The sequence below is a fragment of the Kluyveromyces lactis genome, assembly GCF_000002515.2.
Source record: "Kluyveromyces lactis strain NRRL Y-1140 chromosome B complete sequence".
Classification (NCBI taxonomy): domain Eukaryota; kingdom Fungi; phylum Ascomycota; class Saccharomycetes; order Saccharomycetales; family Saccharomycetaceae; genus Kluyveromyces; species Kluyveromyces lactis.
The window spans coordinates 436,982-454,540 of NC_006038.1; the positions used below are offsets into that span (position 1 = coordinate 436,982).

At 39.1% G+C, this 17,559-nt stretch overlaps 10 protein-coding genes across 10 annotated transcripts; 5 read left to right on the forward strand and 5 right to left on the reverse strand.

The window, feature by feature from the left end:
• Positions 1 to 1,334: 1,334 nt before the first annotated feature.
• Positions 1,335 to 1,919, forward strand: KLLA0_B04796g (uncharacterized protein; the record flags this gene model as incomplete). Its single annotated transcript, XM_451747.1, has 1 exon — positions 1,335 to 1,919. One exon carries the CDS (start codon positions 1,335 to 1,337, stop codon positions 1,917 to 1,919), a length of 585 nt encoding a protein of 194 aa, XP_451747.1.
• Positions 1,920 to 1,926: 7 nt separating this feature from the next.
• KLLA0_B04818g (CoA-binding protein) lies at positions 1,927 to 2,421 on the reverse strand (the record flags this gene model as incomplete). The annotated part of the gene is made up of 1 exon (XM_451748.1): positions 1,927 to 2,421. The coding sequence occupies one exon, from the start codon at positions 2,419 to 2,421 to the stop codon at positions 1,927 to 1,929; it is 495 nt and encodes a 164-aa protein (XP_451748.1).
• Positions 2,422 to 2,882: 461 nt separating this feature from the next.
• On the forward strand, positions 2,883 to 5,198 carry KLLA0_B04840g (Zn(II)2Cys6 transcription factor; the record flags this gene model as incomplete). The annotated part of the gene is made up of 1 exon (XM_451749.1): positions 2,883 to 5,198. The coding sequence occupies one exon, from the start codon at positions 2,883 to 2,885 to the stop codon at positions 5,196 to 5,198; it is 2,316 nt and encodes a 771-aa protein (XP_451749.1).
• A 218-nt stretch (positions 5,199 to 5,416) lies between these two features.
• On the forward strand, positions 5,417 to 6,610 carry KLLA0_B04862g (BAR and SH3 domain-containing protein; the record flags this gene model as incomplete). Its single annotated transcript, XM_451750.1, has 1 exon — positions 5,417 to 6,610. One exon carries the CDS (start codon positions 5,417 to 5,419, stop codon positions 6,608 to 6,610), a length of 1,194 nt encoding a protein of 397 aa, XP_451750.1.
• Positions 6,611 to 6,950: 340 nt separating this feature from the next.
• Positions 6,951 to 8,708, forward strand: DAK1 (dihydroxyacetone kinase; the record flags this gene model as incomplete). Its single annotated transcript, XM_451751.1, has 1 exon — positions 6,951 to 8,708. One exon carries the CDS (start codon positions 6,951 to 6,953, stop codon positions 8,706 to 8,708), a length of 1,758 nt encoding a protein of 585 aa, XP_451751.1.
• Positions 8,709 to 9,150: 442 nt separating this feature from the next.
• Positions 9,151 to 10,818, forward strand: POB3 (FACT complex subunit POB3; the record flags this gene model as incomplete). Its single annotated transcript, XM_451752.1, has 1 exon — positions 9,151 to 10,818. The coding sequence occupies one exon, from the start codon at positions 9,151 to 9,153 to the stop codon at positions 10,816 to 10,818; it is 1,668 nt and encodes a 555-aa protein (XP_451752.1).
• A 1,670-nt stretch (positions 10,819 to 12,488) lies between these two features.
• Positions 12,489 to 13,025, reverse strand: GMC2 (Gmc2p; the record flags this gene model as incomplete). The annotated part of the gene is made up of 1 exon (XM_451753.1): positions 12,489 to 13,025. The coding sequence occupies one exon, from the start codon at positions 13,023 to 13,025 to the stop codon at positions 12,489 to 12,491; it is 537 nt and encodes a 178-aa protein (XP_451753.1).
• A 244-nt stretch (positions 13,026 to 13,269) lies between these two features.
• On the reverse strand, positions 13,270 to 14,416 carry ERV41 (Erv41p; the record flags this gene model as incomplete). The annotated part of the gene is made up of 2 exons (XM_451754.1): positions 13,270 to 14,264; positions 14,386 to 14,416. 2 exons carry the CDS (start codon positions 14,414 to 14,416, stop codon positions 13,270 to 13,272), a joined length of 1,026 nt encoding a protein of 341 aa, XP_451754.1.
• Positions 14,417 to 14,713: 297 nt separating this feature from the next.
• Positions 14,714 to 15,850, reverse strand: SMA2 (Sma2p; the record flags this gene model as incomplete). Its single annotated transcript, XM_451755.1, has 1 exon — positions 14,714 to 15,850. One exon carries the CDS (start codon positions 15,848 to 15,850, stop codon positions 14,714 to 14,716), a length of 1,137 nt encoding a protein of 378 aa, XP_451755.1.
• Positions 15,851 to 16,066: 216 nt separating this feature from the next.
• Positions 16,067 to 17,263, reverse strand: ECM7 (Ecm7p; the record flags this gene model as incomplete). The annotated part of the gene is made up of 1 exon (XM_451756.1): positions 16,067 to 17,263. One exon carries the CDS (start codon positions 17,261 to 17,263, stop codon positions 16,067 to 16,069), a length of 1,197 nt encoding a protein of 398 aa, XP_451756.1.
• Positions 17,264 to 17,559: the final 296 nt, after the last annotated feature.

Sequence of the window (17,559 nt, forward strand, 5' to 3'; positions counted from 1 at the left end):
TGTATCTGAACCGAATCTCGTTCCCGAAATACCACCAAACGTAAAACCAGTTCATAGTTGTTTAAAAAAAGACCACTGTTAAAGTATAACGGTGTGAAATTCTTTCTATTATGGCAAAGGAAATAAAAAAAAAACTAAAAAAAAAGTACGGTATCTCAGCAGACAGCAGCAACGAAGGCAGTGAAGGCAGAGAAAGTGTTCTTAACAGTACCCGTACCTTTTTCTCCAAATGCGGGATACATATAAAAATCACGAGATGTTAAACAACTGCACGACTCAAAAACAGGAACAGTTACAAGACAACTGACGGTGGGCAAGCTTGTTTACCTTCAGGGTCTAGTGTATCGACAATACTTATTACCACCGACAGCATATGAAAAAGAATAATAATAGAAATAAACAATATATAGCAACTGTAACAGAGATTGATGAGTGGGTGGGTGGGTCGGAAGGGAAAAAGGAAGAGACATCGGGCTGAGACCAGAAGAGCCAGATTAGGAAAATAAAACGAAAGGCTAGAATAGAAAACACAATTTACATACCGAAAAACTGGCGCACGGCAATACGCAATCTCTCGTACCACACCTGAGAGTAAAACGCCTTTCGATCACCTTAACTCCCGTGTCCCTTTTCAACATCACTCATGCATATATTGGATATTTAAATCTGGTCTTGCATCTGCCACTCCAAACTGGAAACAGAGTGAAACCAGCCATAATTCACAATCGGCCGATCCAGCAAGACATTTCGTACTCTTGAGGAACTGTTGATGATCTAAGGCACCACCGAGATGAACTCGGTGCCCCTCACTTCAAGCGCTCTTCTTTAATTTCTGTGCTGCGTTGAAGAGTTGGTTCTTTTTTTCTCAGCAAAAATCTGTGCTTAGAAGTTCTGGGCATGGGGAGTTCTTCTCAAAGCTTTTTGCGGGTTTTTGCCACCGTTCCATGCACAGGGTTTTAAGCTTGCTTGAGTTTTTCCGAACAAAGGGTTGTAAAAGCAGAGAAGTTGGAAACACAGTCGAAGATGTAGGGAAACAGCGTAACATCATTGGTCGAAGACCGGTTCCTGTGGGAACATGGTGCGGCTGCGTGTTTGCCACAAAAACGAAAAAAGAACCAAAAAAAAACGTTAAACGCTAATATCGTTCGTTTGGTAAAAAAAAGGAATCGCCGAATCTTGAATTCCAGGATTTCTATGAAATCCTGGAATTCTTTACTGCTTTCATACTCGAATTTCGTCTGGTTCGTTGTTTTTGATTTTTCATTATTATTCATAGAGATTCAGTATAGTGCAAACTGAGTTCAGCATGTAGAGAAAGAAGGTCGACATCCGATATGTCAGGTTATGCAAGTGTTAATGAAACGCCTCATCTTGAAGACGAGGTAGATGGCCATTTCGGATGGCTGGATGCGATTCGGGTGTTGTTTGGTGTCCTGTTAGCCTCACAACTAACTGTGAAATGTGTGTCGGGATACTGGTGGCTTCCAACTTTTGATTGGTGGTCCCGAGTTGGCACAGCGGGTATAGGGTTAGGCTACTGGTCTACACACAATTATACTATCCCGTATAACTTCACTTTACAGGAGTTGAGTCGGTTCTCAGGTGATAACAGTAAGTCAAACGACCAACCAATCTTATTAGCAATCAATAGGACCGTGTTTGACGTTTCTTCGTCTCCCCGGTTCTATGGTGCTTGGGGTGCTTATAAGAAGTTTACAGGCACGGATTGTTCCAACAATTTCCAGTTCGGAATATTCGATTACCATGCGTATAGTACTCCTTGCCATTGGGACGTTTCTGGATTTGACGAATCGCAAATGGCTAAACTGGCAGAATGGTATCGATTCTTCGAATCGAAATATCCCTCTGTCGGGATGGTCATATTGGAAACTGATATAGAGGATAAAATTGTAACTTAGATAAATACTATAACTCGCTCTTAACGTAATTTGCGTGCCCTTTGATTAGTATACAATCATTGATGACTCTTTCCTCAGGGATTTTGAGACTTTCGACAGCGTAGTTAACACAATCTAGATCCCAGGATCCCGGTTGGAACCACACAGAAATCACGGGTTTCGATATACTTTTCAATTCTTTCAAAATACTCAAAGTTACGGGTGGTGGTGTTACAAATGCAACACTGATTCCATCGATCTCATCTCGCTTTCCGTAGTTGGCTAATCCATCCGCAATTGTGGTCTCGATGGTCAAAAGTTGTTGCTTGGCAAACCTCTTCGAGATTGAATCTACACTGAGATCTAAAGCTCCTCCTTTCGGATTCACCGGAATCACAGATAACTCGTGTTGTGCAAACCAATGCACTATCCGGTTTGCGAAATGCATATCTTGGTACACTTTCCCACATACGAAGTATAACCTCTTAGGACCGAAAAAGTCCTTCAATGCCTGTTTCACCATTTCCAAAGCGTTTCTCTCTCTTTTTTTTATTTTTGGCTGCTGCAACGAAGTGAACTGTTACACTGTATCCAGTACTTGACCATATAAACACCTTATCAAATGTAAACGAAGATATGTACCTTTCAAATTGAATGACTGGCTTTCTTGTTGCAAGATGGCTGATTGTCCCTTAACGAAACTTTACCCCCAAGAAAAACTATTTCTGGGCCAATTCACTATTTTTGGACCCTCCTGAAAAAAAATGCGGACCTCAGGTTTCGGAACATCTTCGCATTCAATATGAAATCACTTGATGAACTATCGTTGATGTATGGAAGAAGCAAGGAACGGCATAGTTACTAAGGACTACAACAATCATATGGTTGTAACTGCTAAACTGAGCTCAATATTCTCAAGGTATATCAGATAAGCTTTTCTACCTGCTTCGAAACAGGTTTATTCTTTTTTTTCTATTCTGATAAATGGTAAATGAAGTCAAGAAACGTACGAAGCCGTGCATATCATGCAAACTATCGAAGGTTAAATGTGAATATACCGAAGCTTTACCTTGCAAAAGGTGTTTGAAACTCGGTATCCACTGTCAGTTCGTACGAGACGTACGAAGGGTGCAAGTACCGGTGCCGGTTCCCCCAGCGGTTCCTGTACCTGCCCCTGTACCAGCTCCGGGGAATGGAATGGCAGTGCCCCATAGAATATCAAATATAATTCCAGTTGTGCCACCAGTGCATGGAATGGGCAGCCAGACAAGTAATCGGACAATACCACAAGCAGGTGGACAGCCGGTAGCACCCCCTTCAAGAGAAAATGGCGATTCCTGGACAAACAATATTGATAATAGGTTGAATAATTTTGAATCGTTACTTGAGACAATGCTTTCCGCATTGTACAAAAATAATATAGAACAGCAATCACGAATGGGACAAATGCAAAAAGAGATCAATTCACAAGCCAGGTTGACCCAAAGCTTTTTATCTTCGCAGAAAAATAATAGACGAAATGCCGTAAAGCTGCCGAACTTATCTCAGTTGGAACAATCTTTAGAAACGTCACAATGGCAGCAGCAACTGCCTCTGCAACCGCAACCGCAACAGCAACAGCAACAGCAACCGCAGTCTCATTCTTCGCTCCAATTTTCAAATGGAACTTCCATACCGCCTTTGCGGGGTAATGGAAACCCCACCTTTAATGAACAACAGCAGAGTAGCGTTACTACTAGTACTCATCATGAAATAATTGACAACAGAAAGGTCACTGTCACAGACTTTAGAACTGCTGGTTCGATTACGAAGGAACAGGCAAAAGTTTTGCTAGATTATTTTATTCAATACTTTAGCCCTCATTTATTTGGTTTTACTTTAGGAGGTGTTAGTGTACAATCCTTATGGTCCGATTCTCCGCTGCTCTTAGCCTCGATCTGTACGATAGCTTGTTGTCATCACCCAGAACTTGATTATAAATTCCATGAGTTGCATTCATCATTGCATTGGTTTGCATCACAGTTACTTCTTCCCACAGATGCTGAATTAAATGTAGAACACACGATTTTGGGGTTAATAATTGCGTCATTATGGTTGTCATCGAGCAAGATGTTTAGTTCGTTAGCATTACATTTGGCAAGAGTATGGAGGGTTGACCAGCTTTATTCTCCTCAGTTTGAGAAGCTATGGTACTTACTCTATATTTTAGATGGAAGTGAGAATTTAACTTCTCACAAGAGCCCTTCGATTTATAAGGACATGGAACCATTAATCAAAGATTCTAGGAGAATTATTATAGACGGAATAGAGAAGAACTCGTCAGGAGGTCAGTTTTTCAGGAAGGCAATGTTGGAATACGATCAAAGAAAGAAACATACTGCAACTCACAAACAGTTAGAATTGCTAAATGAAGTCAGAAGCGAGAAGCTTGAGTTGAGTCATACCACCTTGCAAGATCTACGGCTACTTACTCAACTTGAATATCACATGGCAATGGAGTCTGTCTTTCATAATAAAAATACACGTTCGCCTTCTTTGCATGATGAATCGTTGGAGGCAACAATGACTCTTTTACCAACAGAGAAGTTTGGCATCCCATGGACTAATAATATGGATCTTGATAAATGGATGATCTCTTGGACTATCGCGTTACAAAACATAAAAGTTCAGAATGACCCGTGGTGCTTCAAATCAACATTATTATATTACAATTTTGCTCGAATGCATATCAACACAAAGGCCCTATTGCAGGGCAAGAAATCCACCCTGCTGGATAGTTTAGAAAATGTTGAGCTTATTAAGCTATGGCATCCGCACTCTAATAGTTCCGAAATTAAAGAATCAGCAGACAGTACGGAGCTGTCTGCTACGAAGGAAATTTCACGTTCATCAGCCTTGGCACTACTCAAGTTGGCAACTAAAGATAAAGACCTCACACAAATTTTCCAGTTCTTCCCTACACATATTTATGTTATGTTATATTATGCGTCATTGGTTGTTCTTAATCCTAGCATGATAGCGGAAAGAAGTGAAAAAGAATGCAAACAAAGTTATGCTTTGGTAACGAAACTAAAGAAAATGTTACAAACTGCGACAATATCAGATAAAACTTTGAAAGATAACTTGATAAAAGCCTTATATCAATTACTAGTTAGTTTCAAACAAGAACTGGCCGCAATTGATGAAACTTCAAGGAAAGTCTATGAACTATTGGACGAAAACGATGAAAAGGAAACCACTGGTAAGCAAGGTCGTAGACCCATTCTTGCCTGGCCAGGCACTAACCCAGGTCATCCATAGAGCTACCATCTATGCATATGTATATCTTATTTTTATATTCTATTTTGGTGTGCTGATAATTTTTGTCGAGCGACAGTTTTGAAGTATTTTGGGTTTTTTGTGACAGAATATGAGTAGTACATGAGAAGCTATACACTGTGAACAGATGGTTACAAACACATCTTCGAAAGCTCTTTTTATGCTAGTCAGTTGAATTCACATTGACTAACGAGTTTGACATGGAATTGAAGACAGATAATTTGAAGGCGCAGCTTAGTTCATTTAGTGATAAAGTGCTAAAAACTCCGCAACAACTTAAATGCAAACTTTATACGGGTCCAAGAACAAAGGATAAATTTGTGGAAGATCTTAAATCAAGGTTCGAAGCAATACATGGTTGCAGTAGTCGTTTAGTAAAGGATTGTAATAAGTTTGAAAACAACACCCGCGCGCTATTGGAACATTTTGAGCGTAGCATTGAAATATTTGGGAATATATATGACGTTAAATTCACAGAAGATGAGATAAGAAGGGATTTCACCAGCCTTTCTAAAAGATTTAAAATCATCAAGGATAAGATCGAGGCGGATCTACCAATATTCGAACATAATGTCATTGAACCGATACAGGCATTTCACACGACTTGTGGTAACATTCAAAATACGATAGATAAAAGAGATTTAGCCTCGTACAAGGTAGATTCACTAAGGCATAAGCTAACTGGTCTCACTCCACAAAAGCTCCGGACTCCTGGGCTCAAGTATGAGAATGAGAAGATTAAGATTGAAGGAAAATACGATAAAGCTTTGAAAGTTTACGAGCCATTAAATGAACAACTTCGTTCGGAACTTGGGATCTTCTTACAAATGACCAATAAATTCTTTCAAGACTGGTTCTTGAACCACTATTACATTACATATTCGTTTTATTACAACATGTACACCTTCATTGGGACATGTTCTGAGGTTCGCCGTATCGTAATGGAGACACAAAACTCTAACGGCGTAGTTGATGACTTATCGCCAAATTCACTGCAAATGCTAGAGTACATTGACATTGCCAATAGTAGATTGGTGAGCCAATTCCACGAACAGTTTGATGGAGCAGCCACTGAGGTGAAACATCTTGGCATTATAGATTACGAATTGTTCTACAAGAGGGTAAGTTTAGACGCTAAGAAACAGGTGAGCACTGAGCAAGATGATATAGCGACGTACAATGACCCATACCAAAAACATAGTCCCCAATATTGTAAAGCAATTGCAGATTTTGTCCCAACAGAAGAAGACTCTGAAAATAGTTTGTCTCTTCGAAAGGAAGATGTGATTAAGATCTACAGGAAGGAAGCCGAAGTCTGGTGGTACGGACAATCACTACGTACCAATAAAATCGGCTACTTTCCAGTACAATGCACTACAATGGAACATATTTGAGTAACCGGATATACCTTCATCCGGAAACCTCTACATTATCGTAAATTTGTTTCTACCTCAATAGCAAAATGTTTGTATTAGCACCGCATATCTATTAGAATTTAGTGTGTGATCATGTGACTGTGACGTTTGTTAAGTTTTAAGGGAATAAATAGATGGCATTTGATCAGTAGGTTCCTTTTGCACATTCCTGAAGTATATAAACAGACAGTTCGTGAATAGTTTATACAAATCCTCACCATCATTGAATTAGAGTGTAGTACCTGATAGGTAAGAAAGTGTTTTTCTGTGAATCATAAGAAGAATATCAAACTCCAAGATATTATAATCCGGTGTAAAAATGTCTGTCGAAATCAAATCCTTTGAACTTTCCGATCCATTAACTGCTAGCTTGAAAGGTTTTGCAGACACTAATCCCAATGTTGAGTTGATCTTGAAAGAGAAGATCATCTTCCGAAACACCGAAAAAGACAAGGTAGCTTTAATTTCTGGTGGCGGTTGCGGTCACGAGCCTACCCATGCTGGTTTTGTCGGTAAAGGATGTTTGAGTGCTGCTGTATGTGGTGATATCTTTGCATCTCCATCAACCAAACAGATCTTAAATGCTATTAAAATTGTTTCGAAGAACAGTAACGGAGTTCTATTAATTGTTAAGAACTATACGGGCGATGTATTACATTTCGGTTTGGCTGCTGAAAGGGCCAGAGCCCTTGGAATTAATTGCTCTGTTGCTGTTATTGGAGATGACGTTGCTGTTGGTCGTAACAAAGGTGGGTTAGTCGGTAGAAGAGCTCTAGCAGGAACTACCTTGGTTCATAAAATTGTCGGTGCATTTGCTGAGAAGTATTCAGGCAAGTATGGTCTCGATGGTGTCAGCAAGGTAGCTCAAGTCATCAATGAAAATCTAGTTACGATTGGCTCATCATTAGATCATTGTAAGGTACCAGGAAGACCATTTGAGACGGAATTAAATGAAAAGCAAATGGAAGTCGGTATGGGTATCCATAATGAACCAGGTGTTCAAGTCTTGGACAGCATTCCACCTTTGGAGCAGTTGATTGAGAAATATATGCTACCCAAGTTACTTGATTCAGAGGATGAAGACAGACATTTTGTATCTTTTGATAAAAAAGACGAGGTAGTTCTCCTTGTCAACAATTTAGGTGGTGTGTCTAACTTCATCTTAACTGCCATCGTTGATATCACGAAATCTTTTTTACAAAAGAATTATGACATTACTCCAGTTCAAAGTATTTGCGGAACTTTAATGACATCTTTCAATGGAAATGGATTCAGTATCACGTTGTTCAATGCGTCAAAGTCATCTGGAGCTATCAAGAAGGAGTTCAGCGAAGTAAAATCTGTGCTTGACTTATTAAACGACCATACAGAGGCGCCAGCATGGCCAATAAAAGATGTCGAAATGGGTAAATCTCCTACATATGACGAGGGTATTCTCGAGGATGTTATTGACGTTAAAAAGGCTGGAACATACGACTTCGAGAAATTATCGGAGCTGTTGAAGGCAGGTGCCGATCAATTGATTAAAAGTGAACCTCATATTACACATTTGGATAACCAAGTTGGTGACGGTGACTGTGGTTATACGTTAGTAGCTGGCGCTAAGGCAATCACTGAAAACTTGGATAAAATATCCTCCAAGTATTTGTCTCAGACCCTTGCAGAAATTTCTGATCATATTGAATCCGCAATGGGTGGTACATCCGGTGGTTTGTACTCTATATTCATTTCGGGCCTTTCAAAAGGAATTATTGAACAATGCGGAGAAAATGATGCGGTGGACAAAGAAGCCTTCGCCAAATCGCTAGAAGTTGCATACGAGACATTGTGTAAATATACTAGAGCTAGGCCAGGTGATTCTACTATGATCGATGCCTTGGAGCCATTCGTGAAAGAGTTTAGTTCAACTCAGGACTTCCATAAGGCCTTTTCCAAGGCGGAAGGAGGTGCAGAATCTACAGGAAACTTAGAAGCCAAGTTCGGCCGTGCATCTTACGTGGAAGACACTGAAGCAATTCCGGACCCAGGAGCTATCGGTTTGGTCGAATTCCTCAGGGGTGTTGATTCCAAATTGTAGATTCATTTTCAAATGAGCTGCCTCCTTTATTCTTTCCACCTAGTTATTATTTTATAACAAACTATATACAGCTTCCTACATTAACCAAATTTATGACCTAGCGGTAATTGCAGTATCATACATTGTTCCTCCGGCAACAGGGGGGTGGGCCTCGACCTGATAGTTCTTCGTGTGTAAAAACTGTCTCTTTTCCGTTCACTCCCCCATCTTACCTCTTGTCAACGTGACGCGAATTGGAAACTTTACTAGAAATGAAAATGAAAAATCGCCAAAGTGTTTAAGATGTTGTTAAAACATGAACAAATAAGAAGACATATGAAACCGTTAACGGTAGGCAGAGTTGTTAGCCCATAGTTTACGTTAGACAGGTCAGTATTACTGAAATCTAGTGATCTTCGTCTTGGATACCTACTTTTTATTTCTTATATTGGGATAGTGGAGAATGAGTACAGATTTCGATAGAATTTATTACAACCAATCCAAGCTCGGTGGACGTTTCCGTCTAGCTGAAGGAGGTCTTGGTTGGAAGGCATCCGCTACAGGTGGGTCAGCCTCTACTCAAAATAATGAACCTTTGCTATTGGCTGCAGATGAGGTTTCTTCCGTTCAATGGAGTAGAGGATGTAGAGGCTACGAATTGAAAATTAGTACTAAGAATAAGGGATTGATTCAAATGGATGGGTTCCAACAAGAGGATTTCAACCTATTGAAGAATGACTTCCAACGTAGATTCAACATGCAATTAGAGCACAGGGAACATTCTTTACGTGGTTGGAATTGGGGTAAATTGGACTTAGCTAGAAACGAAATGGTTTTTTCATTGAACGGTAAGCCAACTTTTGAAATCCCTTACACGCACATCAATAACACTAATTTAACAGCAAAAAATGAGATTGCATTAGAATTTGACACCCAAAATGAGGCATATAATCCTGCAGGTGATGAACTTGTTGAAATGAGGTTATATGTTCCAGGCACAGTTGAAGAAAATGAAGATCAAGATCAAATCATGGTAAAGGACGAAGCAGAAGCAGAAGACGGTGTTAAGTCGGAGGTTAAGACGGAAGAGGGTAGTGAAGAACCAGACGTTCAAGAAGAGAAGACTTTAGCAGAATATTTCTACGAAGAATTGAGATCTAAGGCAGATATCGGTGAAATTTCTGGTGATGCCATCATTTCTTTCCAGGATCTGTTCTTCACTACGCCAAGAGGCCGTTACGACATTGATATCTACAAAAACTCTATCAGACTTAGAGGTAAGACTTATGAGTACAAGTTACAACATCGTCAAATAAACAGAATCTTCTCTTTGCCAAAAGCTGACGACATCCATTACTTGATGGTTTTATCGATTGATCCACCAATCCGTCAAGGTCAGACATCCTACCCATTCTTGGTGTTACAATTCCAGAAGGACGAGGAAACAGAAGTCCAACTAAATGTGGAAGATGATGAGTTCGAAAAGCTTTACAAGGATAAACTAAAGAAACAATACGATGCTAAAACTCACATTGTACTAAGTCATGTCTTAAAGGGTTTGACAGGAAGAAGAGTCATTGTTCCTGGTGAATACAAGTCTAAGTATGACCAATGCGCGGTATCCTGTTCATACAAAGTCAATGAAGGCCACTTATACCCATTGGACAATGCGTTTTTGTTCTTGACGAAACCAACCCTATATATACCCTTCCAAGATATTGCTGCGGTCAATATTTCAAGAGCTGGTCAGACATCTACATCAGCCAGAACATTCGATTTGGAAGTTGTTATGCGTGCCAATAGAGGTACTACTACTTTTGCTAATATTTCTAAAGAGGAACAACAACTTCTAGAGACATTCTTGAGGTCCAAAAACTTGAGGGTAAAGAACGAAGATAAGGAAGCAGAACAGAGACTGCAGACTGCCTTCGGCTCAGACAGCGATGATGATGATGTAGATATTAACATGGGTTCTGCAGGTGAGGATGAAGAATCTGTAGATGAAGATTTCCATGCGTCCGACGAAGATGACGATGTCGCTGAAGAATTTGATTCAGAAGCATCCGCCTCCGATTCAGAAGGTGAAACCTCAAAGTCTGAAAGACCTTCCAAGAAAGCCAAGTTGGAATGAAAAACTCATATATCATGTATTAGTACAAATAAATAAATAAAAAACTATATACACTCCTCGCGGTATTTGTCGAATAATGTGTCTTTCTTTTGTTTGATTGACTAGTTCTTTAATTTTTAGTACATCTAAATGGCTTGACAAAAGAATAAGGGTCCCATCCAGAGAACTAAACTTCAAAGGGTTGAGAGAAGGATAATTTTGCTAAGCCCGTAAAAGTATCGACTGCTTTTTTCATGCTTCAATCATTTAATGGTTCTGTAAGAGTTATTCTATGACTTCTGGTGAAAGATCCTTAAATCAAGAACTAGAATGATGAAATGAATGCACAAAGAAATTTTGATCCAAGATAACTCGCTTCATACATTCGAGGTATATTAGATATTAGTATGATAGCTACAGACGGTACCTTAACTATAGAATATATCATAGAGATTCCTGGAGTTGACGAATTGTCCGGGAATAGTTTCTTTTTCACTATAAGAAAAGATTCATAGCTAAACGACAATGAAGGGTCGGAATTGACTTTGAACTCAGCATGAATGACTCAGGATGACATGACAAATATAGATAAATACATGGCAAGCGAGTTTGGTAAAACGTGTGTTGAAGACAAAATTCCATTGGTTTAAATTATTCCTGATAGTTGTCACATGCTGCTCTTTCGACTTTGACCAGCGAAGAAAACATCTATACCAGTCATGATGCTAACCAGTGAGATACTTCTCTGAACATCAAAGGTGAGCAGGGATCTCGTTGTATGAAATGACCGAACTTCAACTGTTGCATTTGTATTGAATAGAGAAAAGGTTCTAAAATGGTAAAACTTCCCTGTACTAAGCCTTGTTGTGTGGAGAAAGCCTGAAGGAATTTTATCATACTATGATTGATGAGGAAAGAATTGAAAATGTATGATGTCCTGAATGCTCATATAATCCTATCGACCTTAGTGCTTTTGATAAATTTGATAGTTTGGAAGATGCATTGTTTGCTCCCGCTCTTCCCTACGGTTTCTTCGAAGGATTATATTAACTGATGCTGACATTATTAGCTACGGAACGTTGCACAAGCCAGGTGCCTTGTTGAAATATACCAGTACAATCCTTATTCATGTGATATATATTCTAGGTGAGATGCTCGGTGTGTTAATGATACGTTGGATGAAACATTGTACGCTGTAAGGCGTATGATATAGTGTTTTGTTCTAATTGTTTGCACGCATGGCACGGCAAACACAACCAATGTGGAATACCAAAGGCGATAACGGTAGCATTTTTGGAAGAATATGCAGATGAAACTGTGCCTCTAGAACAAAAAAGCGGCTCGAAATAATGAAATTCTGCTGAAGAACAATGGAATTTGAAGTAGATGCGTATTTAGCGAAACAAATGTTGGAATTAGTCCTGCCGGAAAAGGACTTGAATATGCAGTAATGTCCGAAATATGAAACAATCGTATAAAAATTGGAAGGATGTAACAAGATGAGTTGTTATGTCTGCATGATGCCGTTTCGTTTCTTCTGTGTTATTGCCTTGAACCCGGATGATTCGTAATCTCATTTTGTGGATCGAGATTCCGAATGTATGGTCAGATTTTTGAAGGTATGCCTGGCGCTGATGATTATTGATCGAATGCGTTGGGACAGACAACAAAGGGTAGCAAAATAATGACTTTCATCTCTTGGAAAGATCTTCTATGGTGGTTTTAATGACTTTTGCCGAAGTATCGAGTTCTTTTCTTGTGTATTGTAAGTATGCTTCTTTAGATTTCATCCACATTTCAGCATTGGCTATTCTCGTGGCACCTCTATGTGAATCAATAGTAAATGCCGCCTCTTGCCACATGAAATGCTTCTTATATACCTCATCAAGTTCAGCTAAGATCTGTTCCATCTCCTTACTGTATTGATCCATTAATTCTGCAGAAACGTCGTACATCTGATCCCAATTTAATTGTGATATAGGACTCTTATCATTTTGATTCTTCACCAGACTCTTACTGATTTCCTTAACACTTTTCAAGAATTCATTCTGCAACACTTGCCTTTGAACCTCCTCTTTCTTCTTATCACTCTGCCATTCGGCGGCTAATTTGTGAAGGTCTAAAGGGAGAGCATTCGTGGAACAAGGGGATGCTGTTTTTGGATCAACATTTGAAGCTTTGTCGATATAGTTAGCAGTGTCTGAAAGGGATGATAAGTTGTTAGGCATTGGTCTCTTGATAATCGTTGTTTTATGAAATCAAGTCGAAGTCACATGAGTGAAGCACATAATTAAAAGTTACTGTTTTTCTATTTTGCATTTATCGACAGGTACGTAATTATAACCAAAGAGAGATTTGAACCAATTGAAAATGAACCACTTTAATATGCCTTCATACCATCTATTTATGCTACGTTATCCAACTGGTTTATAACAGTTGAAAGTTCTTTGGTAATCAGTCTTTTTAGATAAATTATTCATCTAAAAGCCCATGAGATGGACTTTGATCTTTTGAATAGTGAAGAGACCACTTAGGACCAAGAGCTAGGACTAGTGACTTGTCTACAAGTCTGAAAATCCAAGATGCCGTGTAAACGATGAATGACAGGATTGCAACGAGTCTGATAATAAACTGGAAGAATCCAATACGCATATCACTGATGATTATCTTCATGGGTTCGAATTGATACCTAATGAAGATACCAGGAACCCCGGTAGCTTTACTAGATTCTCCGTACTCTGTTTCACTCAAAGCATATTGATTGGTATCTACTTCGGCACCCATTTTTTTGTAAAGTGTTGGTACTATCGAGGTAAAGTAGTAATATGCTTTGATCTTCTCATCCGAAAATTTGGCGGTGTTATCTAAAGGATTGTCAATGTAAGGATAAAAGTCACCGAAGGAAAGTTCGTTTATTACATGATTGAAATTTATTTGGTCCTTTGGAATGGCAGAGGCAGACCGGTAACCCCAACCGTGAGCGGTGATATGTAATTCACCTTTCACTTTATTGACAGGAACTGAACCAAATATGTGACACCCATTAAAATCATCTCTTCCAGTTAACTCAGACGTATCAATAGCCTCCCTGAACTGGGCTGGGATCGCTTCGCCAAGTATTTCGTCGAGGTCCGGTGAAACAATATTGTTCATCTCATTTACTCTTGTGCCCACAGGGATGTAAAATGGCATTCCTTCCATTTGAATGTTCTCTGATATGAGTCCACGGTCGCCAGTAATATCTCTAGCATTAATTCTAATGTTTTTACATGCCATATTCACGTAGAGATCCAAGTTAATAGTAACGGTTTCCTTGATTTGGTCGTCCACGACATATTGCTGATCAATGTAACCTCCAAAAAAGCTACCAAATTCGGACCATGCGATGAATAAGAGAAACAAATATGTCAAAATGGAGCTAAGGCCACCCTTGGATGAAGTCTTCACATGCTGTTCATCGGTTTTAGCTGGTGATAAAGAAATGCAACGCATAGGTTTGGTATGCATGTTAGTATACTCATATAATTTGAGAAGGCCCTTTTTATTTCAAACATGGGGCCTCTATAAATAGGAGAAAAAAGAACTTACGGAACGCATCAAATGTCCTAAGACCTGCCATTGCTGAGAATAATTTTTGACCGTTGCCCGTTAGCTGGTACAGACACTGAATGTTTTTTATGCATCTTTAACATTCAATTCAGTTACTTAACTTAAATGTTCCACTATTAGATTTCACCATGAAATTTCGAAATTTCATATTGGATAGTGAAGTGGAAACTTTCCGATACTGAGAACACGCCGATCGTTTTGGGATTAAGTAGGAAGCTATGAGGGCGGTAGATTTGTAGGCGCTAAGGCCTATGAAAAGCTCTTGATATATGGACGGTTTATAAAAGACTATATTTAGTGTTCATATCTACACAGTGAGCAGGAATCCATCGACTGCAGTAGTCCCACTAGCAGGATTTAGCGCGCTGTAATTATCCTCAGTATCTTTTTCTTCTTCATCTTCTACGGCTGTTGATTGTGTTTCGCTCATTACTGATGCAGACATGGCTGAGTGTGGTGTCATCCATTTGAAACATAGCACCGCAAATATTAGCTCCACAAAGAACCTCGCGATGTGGAACCATGCACCCGTTCCGAGAGACGCGTGGATAATTTGTAGTCTTTTGTAACGGAAACAATTAATCATGAAGGTAAGCAGCAATATGTGAAGAATATAGATGAAAGTAATTGTTGCATTGCAAATACTCAGACACCGAGTTATTGAGCAGATTGAATTGATATTCCAATTCAATTGCTTGATTGGACTTTGTGTCTTTTTGTGTTCGATTTGCATCCACATCCAGAAAAGAAGAAGCATCAAACATAGAGATGCTAAGATGCAGTTAGCTACTACTGTCCATTTCAACACAACATTGACAGCATCATAAATGTTTATCAACCATAGTCTTGTTTTCCATTGTTCCATTTCGTTCGGATCATTTGGGGTGATCATTTTCAATAAAGTGTTTCCTCTTTTATCATCCTCTAAAAATTTATTGAAGGAATTGATTAACGTCTGGTATATGATCCAGAACGAATCACCAGTTATCTTTACATTAGTCTCCGATAAAACCCCGAATTGAAAGCCCAAATCACGAATTAGAACGGATATTATATTTAGCCCGTTTGTGTTATCTATACAGTAATGGTTTAGCTTCTCATCTTGGGCCTGATGTTTACAATAACCGAAGGCATTCACATAATACGTATTTGATGGATGAAATATGTTTATCAAATTTGATTGATTATATCTATCTTGCAACTCACTCAAATCTATTCCCCAGTTGAAATCCAATGTAAAAAACGATAATAGAGAAAAAAACTCCTTTACGGTGCTGAATAGCACCTTAGAGGTTGGAGTGTCGTCTTTGAAATGGAACACATATTGAGGCATGCATATTGGAAGATTTGCTGATGAGGTACACGTAAAATTGGATAAATGAGAAAACCACACTAATAATGAGAACGAAATTAAAATGATAAAAGAGATGTATTTGAATCTCATAGCGGCACCTCACGGAGGTAAACGATATGCTCCTAGAAATAAATAAGAAAGCACATATAGACGCTAGTTCCATCAAGCTTTGGAAATCTTAATAATATGAGTTTTTCTGTTTTGTGTTTTATGAGTAAAGCTGTCGCTTAAATAAGATTCCTCTGCGACGAAGGCAGATGACAGACAAAAGAAATCCAAGAGAAAGGACACTGTTCCTTTATGACATTAGAACATGAATGTACTAGATGGGACCATATTTTGGGCTCTGCTATATGCTGTGAGGTTCGATTCTGTTCTTGAAAGCGTGATTGTGGGTGCCAAGAGGTCGAGATCTTTTCCGTCGTCCCTACTTGATGATTCTTGCAATGGTATCATATGTACGCCAAGCATGGATGAAGTCTCTTCCGCTGGCACTGGCGGATCATTATTCGTGATGCACCACTCGAAACCCGTCCAGACGAGACACGATATAATATTGAAAAATGCAAAGATCCACAAGCATGTGAACCAACCAGTTCCAAGATGATATGAAAACCCAAACGAATCAAGTTCGTTCGAAATCTTTTGACGAATGTTGATTGATAGTATAGTAAAGTTTATGACTGCTACTAAAGAGCAAATAAACACCAATAGTTTCATTAGTGATATAGAATGCAGGAGGATTTTGGTTTTCATGGTTTGTTCAGGTCTATTCCTGATCATGTAGTACAAGACAATCGATCCCAATATGAAAACTTCCAATACTGCCACGACGTAAAGTAGATTGACCATGTTGACTTTTCTTCTCGACAAAGCAGCCAAAAATTTGTTGTATTTTGCACTTTCTGCATTGTCGTGATCCAAAACACCATCGTTGTAAGTATATCCGTATGCGTAACTTAACACTATTCCCAAACCTAGGTCATCTAATAGCTTTCTATAGTTCAATAAGTATTGCGCTCCTTCCCTGTGACAAGTCATAGCCTTTGTAGAGTTATGTTCCTCCTTCCAAGTACCGTCAGGCTGCCATAATTCTTGAGAAGCATGTTTCATGCTGCACCATCCGTAAACTCCTGTCTTTATATAATCGGGCACGTCGTGGACCTGTGAGTCTACATACCGCGTGAGTAAAAGAATCTCTGCTGTTGTGAGTCCTGCTCCGTTATTAATATCAGACAGTTTTGCACTGACAACAGAACTGCTGAGCTTATCAAATAGTCCCTGCAAAATGTTAACATTTGAAGTGTCCAATCGTCCTAAATATAACGAATTTGGTGATGCGGCAGAAATAGCAGTCAAAACAAGGACAAAAACGATAATTCCCACTGAAGTTATAACTCGCAGCCATAACATCATCTTATCAAATGCGTTGAGGTGTCCTAGGGTCACTTTTAAGTATTTCCATAACGATATATTCCTCGCCAAGACACTTCCAAACCTCATTTCTTTTTATAAAGCTCCTAAAAGCTTCTTATGTATGACTCTATCAACGTGGGAAATTGTTCAATTTTTTTTCCAGCAGGCCAGCTGCCTTTATTCTTCTGTGTTTATCTGCTTCACCTTCGTTAATTGACTGGCAGAATTCATTCTGTTTATCATGTCATCACTCTTGAGATAAATCTCTTGATCTGTTTCTGCCAGGGTTCAAGGTTTAAAATTAGACGTCAGGAATGGGAAAACTATGTATCATTTTACACGTATTTGATGTTTCAAGATCGATCTTAATTCAGTAAACAGAG